The sequence below is a fragment of the Octodon degus genome, unplaced genomic scaffold, assembly GCF_000260255.1.
Source record: "Octodon degus isolate 3935 unplaced genomic scaffold, OctDeg1.0 scaffold00037, whole genome shotgun sequence".
Taxonomy (NCBI): Eukaryota; Metazoa; Chordata; class Mammalia; order Rodentia; family Octodontidae; genus Octodon; species Octodon degus.
Window position 1 is genome coordinate 6,860,817 of NW_004524613.1, and position 13,244 is coordinate 6,874,060.

Below are 13,244 nucleotides of genomic sequence, written 5' to 3' on the forward strand. Positions count from 1 at the left end.
ATGGGTCCACATGTGGCTCGCAGCAAGCCTAGGCTGGGCCCAGAAAGCACCCTTGTAAGTGCAGCATAAAGCAACAGGCTCGTGTTTAGATGCCCACAGCTCCCTGGTGCCACTAGTGTCTCCTCAGTTTCCCCTGTCACATGTAAGCAAGACATTGGTTGTACAAGGGTAAATGGCCCCTGACCTTGCGGGTGCCTTGATGATTCTTTTGCGTCCACCCGGGTTGCCAAGCAGAAAGAGCAGGAGACCAGGATCCAAGACTCGGATTCTGAGCTGGCGCTGTTGTGCCTATAATTCTGAGTCTGTTACTGTGAGGTCTTCTCTAGTCCACTGATTCTCAAGGACTGTTGTTCTTATCATCTAGCCCCAGGGAGAACATGCTCCTGGATGGGACAGGATGAGGGACTGGGAGGGCTCCATCTCTACCTTGAATCTCTCCATTCATTCCTCTAGGATTCTAGAGTATGATTAGGGCCCTGGGCCACGGGAATCTCAGATTCCCAGATTGAGAGCTGTGTGGGTCTAGGATTCTGAAGATCAGCATTCTTGCACTCTTAATGGTCCAAAGCATCTTGGCTTCCAAACTTCACTTCCATGGGCCCCTCCTTGCCCCTGGGCTTCCCTACCCTGCCCACAGATATAGAGCCCAGTATCCTGACCTGATGCCCGGGGTGGGGGTGGTTATATTCTGCAGATCATCGGGAAAGATGTCCTCACCAGCACCTACGGCGCCACTGCGGAAACCCTCTCAACCTCTACCACCACCCATGTTACCAAAGTGAGTAGCAGCAGGCACTCCAGGCCCCGGTGGGCTGCAGGTGGGAAGGTCATTACCATGGCTTAGCTTGGCTTTGGCTTCTCAGTCTGTCAGGTGAACAAAGGAGACCTGTGGCATTGCCGGCTTCTAGAGTGCTGTGTGCTTTGTGCTGTGCTGCTCTTGTCCTAGGCCTAAACCCTGAACCCACAACACTGACAGCCAGGATGGGGGACAAGATCTTCTTTTTTGAAGTAATTGTAAACCATGGCATGTGCACCTTATAAACCTTAAGTGTTGGAGGAATTCAGAAGGGATGTTGTGCAGGAAGTTCCCCAAGAGTCAGGAAGCATCTCCTGGAAAAAGTAGCATTGTAGCAGGTCCTGGAGGCCAAGTAGGACACCTGAGGGAGGAGATAGTGGCAGGTGCTCTAAGTAAAGCAGAAGATGGAGCAGAAACTGTGCGTATTTCCTTCTTTGTTCATTGAACAAATGCTAATGAGCAGCGACCTTGCACCAGCCTCTGCCCAGTGCGGTGCTGGAGGCTGCATCCGTGAGGCACATTTGTGGGAAACGGGAAGCAGTGCATAGAGCACAACGGAGAAGTCGGGTTGGATGGGGCAGAAGAAGCAGAAAGTGAAGGAAGATGAAAGCACCAGGACAGATCTGAGCACGGCAGATCTGAGTCTGAGGGAAATTGGAGAGCCACGCAGGCTTTTCAGCTGGGCAGTTACCCAGTGAAAACTGGCTTCTGGAGCAGGATGTTAAGTTACTAGGAGCTACAAGCAGTTGGGAGAAATTAGAGATAGAGCCTGATAAGAACTCAGGCCTAGGCCAGGAATGGTGGCATACACCTGTAATCCTAGTACTTGAGAGGCCGTCCTGGAAGACATAGCAAGATCCTAAAAAAAAAACAACTCAGGCCTAGGGGGCAGGTCCTTGTGGATCTTGTGGGAGTTGAGGAGAGAGGGAGGAAAAGGCCAGAGGAGGGAGCCATCCTGGATATCAGCTATGACGCAGCCAGCGAGGACTATGTGTTGGGAGGGACTGGCTATGTGTCCATGCTTGCGTGGCCAGGAGGAAGGTAGGAGGGGGCCCAGTAGGGCTGGAGCCTTGGGGGAGCCAGGCTGCAGCCAGCTGTTTACAATGAAGGTCCTTCTGGGCCCTTTCAGGGGAAGTTTGGTTGGTAGCATTGGCTCTTCGTGATGGAAACTCCATCCCAACCCTGCCCACCCCTGTGCAGGACTCAACATTTTGTCACATTTACCAGAGAGAACTTTCACACCCAAGGCATTAGTGAGCAATGCTGACTTCGCTGCAAGCTTCATGGGAAGGTTTTAGATCGCATACCCTACAGTATCCATCTCAGAAATCTCTCCTTTCCAAAGTTCCTCTTGGCCCTACCACCTGGGTGCCCCTCTTCTTTTTGTCCATCATCGCTTGACTCCAGCTGAGATTTCCCTCAGCCACACTCTCCTTCGGTAGGTCAAACAGTGAGATCCTGTCCCCTCTTTTACTTCTGAACTTTCTCCCCAATCCCACCCTTTTAGAAAACAGTGAAGGTATGAAGTATCATCTATACAATCTTCTCTTGTAGTATTGTTCTAAATCATTGAAGGTAGAACCTTGTCACCATTCACATTTCATTCATGTGTTCATTCAACAAATCTGCATTCAGCACTTCCCTGATCAGATTGGGCAAGGTGGTAGGGAGGAGGAGATGCAGGGGTAATGAAATACAGGCCCTGCCCTCAGGAGCCCACAGCCTGGTGAGGTGAGCAGGGTAAAGTATGTGTCCACACACACACACACACACACACACACACACACAGTATCAGGCAGAGGTCCAGAACTGTGAAAACTACAGATTGTGTCCTCAGGGAGCACCAAGGCAGAATGGCCTTGAGGCATTCTAGCCAGGATTAGGGAGGCAACATCTGGGCTGGACTTGAAACATGGACATGGGACAGTTGGGCAGCTGGGGAATGGTGGCAACCAGACATGACCTACTGTCTGAAGTTCCAAAATTAGAAATGGCTTAGGAAGCCAGGAGGGATGGAAACTGCTGGTTCCCAGCTTTGTCCTTACGTGATGCTTTAGGTAGATCCCCTGTTGGAGTTGCTGTCCTGGCAGATCCAAGAGTGACCTCTCTCCCTTGCCCACCCTTTCCTTCTTCCCCTCTCTCTTTCTGCAGACTGTGAAGGGAGGGTTTTCTGAGACAAGGATCGAGAAGCGAATCATCATCACTGGAGATGAAGATGTTGATCAAGACCAGGTATGGGGAGCATCCATGGACCCCTTGGCAGAGAGGTCTATTTCTTGCTGACCCTGTTCAGATAAGGATCTTCCAATAAAACAGCATTGAACGGGAGCTAGAAGGGGCCAGGAGATCTGAGTTCTAGTCTTTCCCTCTAACCACCTGACTTTCCCATGCCTGGGCCATTCTCCCCAGTTGTGCACCGAGGGGTGTGTGGTCTCCAGTTTCTCCACCGTCTCTGTTCCATGGTGCCTAACTTTACTGTTCTGTCCACCAGGCCCTGGCTTTGGCCATCAAAGAGGCCAAACTGCAGCACCCTGACATGCTGGTAACCAAAGCTGTCGTATACAGAGAAACAGACCCATCCCCGGAGGAGAGGGACAAGAAGCCACAGGTAAGGCTAAGCAGTGGTGACAAGGAGGAGGAAGCAGCAGGAAGATTCTTAAAGTGTCATTTCCGTCTGGCAATCCAATTAACTTGATATAAGTGCAGCTGCAACCTCCTCTGCAGCTCAGGAGAGGCGGCTCACCCAGATACAAGTTGGGGAAGAGGGTTCTCTGAAGGTTTCAGGCCTATGACTGCCCCCTACAAAAAAAAAAAAGAATCATGAGGCTGAAGAAATGAGAGCAGAAAATTGGCGGTTGGGATTGAGGGGAATAGGTAAAGGCACACATGACCTCTTTGGCCAAACAAACAATCAAAATAAAAACAAGTCAAATTCTTATTAACACTTAGACTCTTTCACTTATACATTTTACATATTATATACTACAGTGAAAAAAATTTCACCTCAAAGACCCTCTAAATAATAACTAGTCTAGGATCGAGAGATAGCTCAGCAGTCTAAGCACCTGCCTGGCAAGTGCAAGGACCCAAGTTGGATCCCTGGTACTACATGGGTGCCAGCCGTCCTGAGCCCTCCAAGCTGGCCACCATAACCAGGCATGTATCAAATACATAAATTTTCAAAAATAATAATAATATCTGGTCATTAGCACTCTGGGAGGCTGACACAAGAGGATAAGTTTAAGCCCAGCCTGGGCAGTTTATTTTTTTATTTTTTTTTTAAATAAGCTTTTTTTTTTTTTTTTTAATATTTATTTATTTTTATTTATTACATTTATTTATTGTGTATGTGTGTGTGGCCAGCTCAGCCCACCAGGGGGCGGGGCTGGCTGGCATGTGGTGCTGGAGGATTGAACCGAGGTCCCTGTGCTTTGCCAAGCTTGTTTCAAGTAGGTGCTTTAGACCACTGAGCCATCTCTCCAGCCCCAGCCTGGGCAGTTTAGTGACCTAGTGAGACCCTGTCTCAAAATAAAAAATACAGGGGCTGGTGAGATGGCTCAGTGGTCTAAAGCACCTACTTAGAACAAGCTTAGCAAAGCACAGGGACCGCGGTTCAATCCCCCAGCACCACATGCCAGCCAGCCCCGCCCCCTGGTGGGCTGAGCTGGCCACACACACACACACACACACACACACAAATAAATAAAAATTAATAAAATAAAAAATAAAAAATACAGAAGAGGCAGTGGTAGATCTCAGTGCAGAGGCCCTGATTTCAATTCACAGTACTACCAAAACAACAAAACTGGTCTCTGTTGAGTCTTTTCTTTAAATAAATGAAATCAATCTTTTCTAGAAAGATATGCAAATATTTCTTTCTCTTTGTTTGATTGCTGCCCCTTTAATTTTAGAAGAAAAAGTGCTGCAACATTTTCTTGCCACTTTGAAAGACTAGTGACCCATGGTCTAGAGCAGTCCTGTCCGGTAGAACTTTCTGCAATGAAGAAAATGTTGTTTTTGTAACTCAAATATCGCTTATACGCCATATTTGAAATTGACTAATCCAAAATGAGATGTGCTTTCAGAGTAGAATTTTGAAGACTTAATGCAGAAAAAAAGGAATGTAAAAGTTGGGTGTGCTGTGCATAGCTGTAACCCTAACTATTTGGGAGGCTGAGGCAGGAGGATCACAAGCTTGAAGCCAGCCTGGTTAACTTAGCACTGCCCTATCTCAGAATAAAATAAAGATTAGTGGGCTATAAGTCAGTGTCCCTTGGGTCCAATCTCTAGTTCTACATATACACACAAAAAAAGAATGTAATCTATCTGAATAATTTTTATTTTGATGACATGTTGATATGATAATAGCTATAGTAGGCTTTTTTACACACACACCACACACACACACCACACACACACCACACACACACACACCACACACACCACACACACACACACACACACAGAGTTCCTGTTGATCCTACACTGCACTCTGAGCTAGAAGAAGTGTAAGTTGGCCACAAGTAGGGCTTTTCTGTCAGCCTTACTCAGGCTTCGATGCAAGTTATTGTCACTTGTCCCCTCAGTAGTCTAGTTATTCTCACTCCCCACCGCGCACACGCATGCACACACCAGATCTCAGCATGGTAGCAGGTAGTCACTTGCCAAGCTGAGGCAGAGCTGGCTGCACCATCTCAGGAAGCTCATACAGGTACTAGACGGGGACATAAAAGTTACTTTTGCTAAAAAGCACAGAAGCGTCCTTTGGACCTACCAATGCCCAGCAGGTAATGAAACATAAAATGGGCTTTGTATCCCTGTATTAATAATAAATATATTATTGATAATAAAATAAAATAAAATACAGATACTATCCCAGAGAACTTTCATCGTGGTCTGACTTAGAAAAGCTGGACTAGAATCTGTGTCTCCTGGGACCGTTCATGTATTCTCTGGTCCTGAGGCAGGTCCTGTATGGCCAGGTGTAGGAGTCCCTTACTAAGAGCTCTGTACTAGGAATCGAGGGATCTGACTGCGTCTACCCCACTGGCGTGCGACTACCACTTTCCTCCTCTTGGGAACTGAGTTTCACATTTTCAAAGGGGTGTCTGTCATGTGTCCCTCATCCCTTCTCCGTTTCCTTTCTCCTCGTGCTCCCCCAGGCATGCACAGCCAGGTCCTACCTTCCCATTTCCCTGGGCACAGAGGTGCCAATCCCAGCCTCCCTACCCCTGCCTACTGCCTTGCAGGTTTCAAGTCTTCCTCCTCATTGCCCTCTTTGCTGTCACATTCATTCCTCTTCAGTTCTTTCTTTGATGCCATTGCCCCTCACATGCTACCACACCCCCCTTCTGGAGCTTCTGTAAAGGTCACCCTGGAGAGCCAGCAGTCTGTCCCTTCCACATACTTTGCTATGAGTTATTGTCATGTAGGAGCCACCCCTGACTCTTAATAGAGTCCTACCCTCTAAATCCAGGGAAAAGTCCTCCTGAATTAGAAAACTCCTTCTTAAGGTGCTTAAAACACATTGGCTTAGCAGATATGTGCAGGTTAGTATCCTGCAGAAGAGCTGTGTTATGCTGCACACCTGAATTCCAGTCCCAAACCCTGCTCTTTATTGGCCATATGACCTTGAGCAAGTTATTTAACATTTTCAGGAAGTGTTTCTTAATCCAAGTGGCAGAGATAATCATTATAACAGCGATTGCCATCCTTTATGAAGTGTTAATACTATGCCAACCACCAATGCATTTAACATAAGGATGATTATCTACTCATTTATTTTCTGAATAAAGAAACTAGGCTTAGAGACTAGAAGTGGCTTACCCCCAGTCTCCTAGAGCTTTGGCTGGGATGGATTGATTAAACTCCAAATCACCGAGTGGCTTATCACCTCCTCACCACACTGACCATCCCATAGGCTTGACAGATCAGGCGCATATGCCTGGCACATGGAATGTGCTCAGTAACAGTCCATGATGAAGATTGTTACCATGAACTCAAAGGAGACTAATGAGCATTGCATGGAAGGACTGATCGTAAACTGAGCAAAACAAATTGTACTACAGTATTGTTTAGATCTCCCTGGTGCTCCTGAAGTGTCTGTGCTCGGGTAGAGATAGCTCACCTACCCAGAAGCCTGACTAGCTTGATTTACAGGACAATCGCCAATATCAGTGAGCAGATTTGTACTCTGGCAATGAACCCAGTCAAGGTATAGCAGAACAGATTTAAAAAAAAAAAAAAAATACAGCCAGGCTTTGGAGCCAGGAATGCCTACGTGACTGTGTGGTCAGAGGAACCTCTCTGGGCCTCAGTTTCCTCTTGGTAAAAGTGGTGTTTATGGGTTGCAGCTGCAGCTAACTAACATCTGTGCTATTTAGGGATGGGTTCCTGTGTGGAGAAGAGGCTCGGCAGCACGCAGCTGCTTCCTTGTCCCGCTGAAGTTTTACTGTCTCTTAGGGGTGAGAAAAGCCCCGAGTAAGTCAAGCTGTAGGCTTCACCACCACCTTGGTGCCAAAGGGCCTTTCTGTGAGAGTGTCCCACTGTGCTACTCTTCCTCCTGTCTTCTGTCTCTGCGTCCTCCAGAAATGTCTGACCCGGCTCCAGTTGGCTCTTGGCCTACCTTCTTAAACTGCTTTCTCCTTGAAGTTCTTGCCGTGAGTGTGGAAAACATGCCAGTCTCAGACAGAGCCCTTTTGTTCTCTCTTGCAACCTCTTAGGCCACCCATGTGGTATCTATTCTACAGTCACCTCTGTCTCCTAAGAGAGGCCTTGTCTCTCAGACACTGCCAGTAAGAGGACTTTCATTCAGCTTCCTGGAGCTTGCTTAATTTCAGACTTGTACCTACATGAAGAGAAACTGACCTGTTCCAAAACAGCAGTCTTGGATTCTAATCTGGGCTCTGCCATGAATGTGCTGTCATTAACCCTCCAGGCCATCTGTCAAATAAGCCAAAAAGGGTCCTTTTTCAACAACTTCATTAGCAACTTGACCATATGTGAGTGACAAGCGGCAAGAATTATATTCCATATACTGTTTTTGAGTAGTTTCCATGTTGCAAACAATGTTGAGTACAGGAATGACAATGACAGGGAAAAGTAGCCTTTGTCCTTTTGGGAGGATCAGGACAAGGACTACGGTTAAAGTAACAGCAATTTAAAAAAAAAAAAAAAAAACACCATCTTGTACAGCAATTAACCACTAAGAAGAATATATGCAGTGTATTATTTGTTGAAACTGTACTTTCGATTTGATTTGAAACTGTCTCATTGCTATATGTTTATCAATAAAACTTTGAAAAGGAAAAAAAAACAATGGTAATAATAGTATTCAGCACTCACTGTACACTAGGCACTTGCTGTGATTCCTCTCTTAATGGCATAAGGCAGAACCCATTTGACAGAGGGAGCCACTGAAGCTTAGAGAGGCTAAGCAGCTCATCAACAATATCCGAGCTAGCAGGCCAAGGTGTGAGATTTGAACTCAGAGAGTCTGACTGCAGAGCCCATCCACACCATTAAACTCTGAGTTTGGAAGTTAAACCTGAATTGAAATCCAGGCTCATGGGCTGGCCAAATAGCTCAGTGGATTAAAGTACCTGCTTAGGCAGACGCAGGGGTCGGAGGTTCGATCCCTGACCTGCTGTGCGAGCCCTGCCCACAGGGCAAGCTGAAACAGCATTGAGACTGGGTGCACGCCTGCAATCTTAGCTCTTGGGAGGCTGAAGAGAGGCGGATCACTACAAGTCCGATCTATGTAGTGAGACCCTGTAGACCCTGTCCTAAAATACAAAAGAAAAGAAAAGAAAAGAAAGAAAGAAATCTAGGCTACACTTAAGACATTGCCATCTAGGGTTTAATTTTCAAGCTACAGTAGACCTCTTGAGAACAGAAAGGAAAAACAAGAGAAGACAGAACATCTATAATCATGACTAAACATTTTACAGAATTGAAAAAAGGAGGAAAAAGGGAAATGTTTGTGACCTTAGATTCTCATCCCTACAGGACATTTTAACAAATTTCAGGCCAAAGTAAAAGATACCCCTTCCTTGGAAACAAGCAAGCAAACACACGTGGTCTCTGGCGTAGGGAGACATGAGTCAGTTCTCAGCTGCCACCCACAGTGCTGTGTGGCTTCCGAAAGTCACTGCCTCTCTGCATCACAATAAAGGGCAGAGTAAAGGGTAGGTAAGAGAACTTCTTGCCTTATACTTAAAGATGAGTGCCAAAAGTTACTAATAGTTCTTTTTCTTCTTCTGCCTTTGCACCCCTAATGCCACTGCCCCTGGCCTCCAGGAGTCCTGACCTCTGTGAAGAGATGCTGGCATGTCTGGTCCAACCCAAGCCAGAGAACCATTAAGAAGGGGCCTTCATTCTGGATTCTCCAATGCCAACACTGATGTCCCAGCTGCAACGTACTGTCACTCATGAGAGACTGGGAAGGGAAAAGCATATATACATAGATATATATATATAGATATAGATATATATACAGGAAACACCGCGTTCTGCACTGCTGCTGGGGCTGGCGGAGCAGTTGGCCAACAGCAACAACCAACATCTACAACAACCTACATTTCTTTTGCAGAAAAATGGAAGAATTGATGGGACTTTTCAGGAAAAAGAAATGATACCGACCATAATCCCTTGTTTGTCCCTTTCCCCTGCCAACCCACAAAAGTAAGCCAGACCACGATGATTGTAGAAGCACCGTTCCACCCTGGGTGCCCATGGTCCAGCGAGCAGACGAGCCACCCATTTGCTCTTCTCCGGTATCTGTTGCCCCCTTGACTGCAAAGGAAAATGGTGGCGCAGCCAAGCAAGAGAAGTCACAGCAGCAAGACACGCACAGTCAACTGTTTTCTGAGAAAGAAAAAAAAATCTCCCACTTGGAAAGGAGGAGGAGGAACACTGGATTATTATTTTCTGGGTCTTGACACTGGGCTGCAAAATCCACCCTCTTCTTTCACCCTCCTTCCACTTCAATTCTCACGTGTCTTGTCATTTTCTGTCTCCGCTCCCTCCTCCTCCTCCCCTGTCCACACCCCTCCCAGTCTGTGTCCTGGTCCTGCTGAGGGCCCCTGCAGATGACTCTCATTGGAACTGAGAAAAAGAAAAGAAAGCAGGAACAGAATACAAAGCCACAGGAAGTGAAGTAGACATTGTATGTTTCTGGTTTCTCATGATGAAGGTGCAGCTCGTAGGAGATTTGTATGGATGTGCTTTTAAGTTATGTATATTACATATAGCAGGAAACAAATATTAAAATAAACAGTGCTGGTAAGTATGAAGCTGACATTTTAAAATTATAATTATCAGACTGTGATTGATGTATCCCAAGGTTCCTAGATCTTGCTGAACTGGCCCAGCTGAGGAGACCTGAACTCCGGGTGTGGCTGGCTCCCAGTAGGGTCTGACGGGTTCAGTATAGTAATACTGTGTGTGGTGTTTGTAATTGGGTGGTTGGTGGGGAGAGTGGGGTCCGCCCAGCGGAGGCAGGGGTTCAGCAAGAGGCAGCAACACAGAGTAGAGTCCAGAATACACTGGTCCAAGATGCCTTCTCCCCAGCAGTAGCAGCCCGGCCTTGTCTGTGCTTGCACCTGGGGTCAGAGTCAGGAATCTGCTGCTGAGTCCCCCCATAGAGGTCCCTGGCTCAGTCCTCCTACCTCCCTAGGGGGCTTGCCTCGGTTTTCAGTCTTCTTTCTTTGTTTTATTTTTACCTTGTTTTATTATTTTTTTTTTTGCCATGTCTTGCCCTTCCCTGACCACATTTGCCATCCCCTGACCCTGAGTAGCTCCATCCCCAAAGGGAGGTGGTGCCCTGACCAAGGCAGGAGGTAGTGGCTTGAACCCAGCTCTTTGAAAATGCCCAGCTATGTCTTCTCCTCCATATTCTGAATCATTTTCTTCTCTCTGAGCCCAAAAGGCTGTGAACCCAGGGCAGCCCCTGACAGATCAAAACTGCATTTCCAAAGGCATTACTACCCCAGGACTACCAGAGGGAGGATGATGTTGCCTGAAGGTTCTGACTTGGGAGCTCTCCCCTTCAGTCAGCCATTGAGCTTGGAGCCTGTGTTCTTGGAGTCCCCAGAATTGCCTCAAGACCTCAGAGAAATGGGTCTTTGCAGGAACCAGGTGTCCCAAGCATACTAGACACACCTCAGAGCCCTTGGAGAAAGACTGTCACGTGCTTGGCGTTGCCCTCTGGCACATGCGAGCTTCCTTGGGCTTCCTTGCCACAAGCCACTTCCCTGAGCTCAGGAAGTGTCCCTTGCTAAGGGAAAATGTCCCACAGTGCTTTAATTTTTCAGCCTCTTTTCACCTCTCAGTTGATGAATTTACTCAAGAAATATTTATTGAGTACCCACTCATGCCAGGCACTGTTCTCAGGCTGGAGAAGAAAGTGTGAAAGTGGAGGAGGGGCCCAGGAAGCCACCTGACCAGCCTTAAATTTCCAACTGTGGCTGGCCCATCTGCGAGCATCTCCCCCTCTCCCTCCAACTTATTGGCCATTGCCTAGGGATGTCCCCCAGAGGGCCCAGGCTATATGCACCCTCTTGGCTTGTTTACCTGTTACTGTATGACATATAACTTAGCTACTTAGCTGGTGCTGGCTCGAAGCAGGACAAGAAACTAGAATAGCTTCTGTCCCTGCAGGCAAATGGGAAGTAGAACGAGGCTCTCAGATGGCAGGGCCAGCCACATCCCCTCAGTGCAGGCCAGCAGCCTCTCTGCACTCCCTGAGGACAGCAGCTCAGTTTCCTGCACCAGGTTCTTTCTGCAATCCTGGTGGAGAAGCCACAGAACCTCCTTCCTGCCCTTCTCACCTGGAGACCTCCCACTTTTTCTGGGCCCAGAGTTGGAGTGGCTCCATCTCTCAGGGCTACTCTGAATTCAGCTCAGGTCCCCCTGTGTTTGCAGGAACCAGGTGTCCCAAGCATACCAGACACACCTCAGTGGAAGAGCCTGTTTTGGGGTTTCTACTTGCTGACAGGGCCGGGTTGAAGTGACCAAGCATAGCTTGTAGGCCACCTGAGTTTGGGGAGGTCCCCATCCCATGGGTGCTCTGGCTTTCCTCCCACAGAGAGGCAGGCAGCACCACCAGGGAGGAGGGGACTGCGAAGCTGGAATCTAGGACACTGTTTCCTCCCCCTCCTCCTCTCCATAGGGAGTAGAACTGTTTGTCTCATCTGTCTTCAACCTATTTTCCTTTTTGCCACTTTTTCATCCTGTGTGCCACCTCTCCATCCAAGAGGCCAGGTAGTGTAGTGGGAAAAGTCCCAGAGAGCAGACGGGATCCTGAGTGACCATCCTGGTTCAGCCCCTAACTCACCATGTGACACTGGGCTAGCTGCATTCCCTTTTGGAGCCTCAGTTTCTCCACTTGAAAAATGAGTGGTGTAAACTAGAAGCTCTCCAGGGTCTTTTCCACTCTGCCATCCTACAGACCTTTATTTGTTCTCATTTTGCTTTTTCTGGATCTTTCCTATCTGAGAGTACAGGAAGTGCCAAGACCTGTTTCTGTTTTTGAATCCTGCAAGCACATTCCAAGACTGGCCTGAAATTGCATGAGCTACATCACTCTAAATAATTTTTTTCAAAAGCACTTTACCAACCAACTGCAGTGCTGTCCTGTTCCTTTTTACTCACACCCCTTTCTCTTCTCTTGTCCCCATGCTCCCCCCACCTCAGTGCTCTGTGCTGTATGCGTGTGCTCTCTGTTCTTGTATACTCAATAAAAGTGAAATAAATGTGTTTGATGCTGAACCACAGACTTCCTTGGCTTCCCTCTCTCTCCCTCCTCTGTCTTTGGCTGTGGTACAAGTTGGCATTGTGGGAGATGGCCCAACTCAGAACGCTTTTATTCAACACATATCTGGAGCTTTCAGTGTGGCTCAGGACTTGCCTTGGGCCCTGCAGGTGCAACAGCAAACAAGGCAAAGTCTTTGCCACCCAGAAGCTCACAGGCTAGTGGGTCAAAGACAATTACAGAGTGAGCAACACCAGGAAGGGAACAGAGGGCCACTGAAGAGGCTCACTTTAAACAAGGTAGCCAGGGCTAAAGATAGCCTAGTGGTACAGTGTATGCTCAGCCCTGGGTTTGAGGCCCAGAACCACGAAGATAAATAGGTAGTGAGTCAGGGTTTCCCTAGGGAGTTGGCTTTTGAGCTGAACAAAGAAAAAGATCAGTAAGGAGAAAAACGTGGGTGAAAAATTCTAGGTAGAGGGCAGTAAGCATACCTGGAAGGCCATGGTATATGAAGGAACAGCGTGGTCCCTCCTTTTCCTAAAGAGGAGCACCTGCATTGGGATCTTCCCAAAATCCTCTAGTGCAGTATTGGCAAACCTATAGCACGTGTGCCCCAGTCAGTTATTCATTATTGTTGAAAGCTCTAGAAGGTTCCCCATGACTGCCCCAGTGGATAATGTATACTGCAACCTGTCC

The 13,244-nt window shown here is 47.5% G+C and overlaps 1 protein-coding gene across 8 annotated transcripts in view; it reads left to right on the forward strand.

The window, feature by feature from the left end:
• Positions 1-12,568, forward strand: part of Epb41l1 (erythrocyte membrane protein band 4.1 like 1) — a 123,812-nt gene extending 111,244 nt beyond the window's left edge. For all 8 annotated transcript variants that reach the window (XM_004630877.2, XM_023714765.1, XM_023714768.1 and 5 more), the window contains 4 exons: positions 695-778; positions 2,948-3,028; positions 3,288-3,404; positions 9,095-12,568. In XM_004630877.2, the coding sequence (XP_004630934.1) occupies positions 695-778; positions 2,948-3,028; positions 3,288-3,404; positions 9,095-9,103 (291 nt within the window). In that variant the 3' untranslated portion in view covers positions 9,104-12,568. The remainder of the gene's footprint in view (positions 1-694; positions 779-2,947; positions 3,029-3,287; positions 3,405-9,094) is intronic.
• The last annotated feature ends 676 nt before the right edge of the window (positions 12,569-13,244 follow it).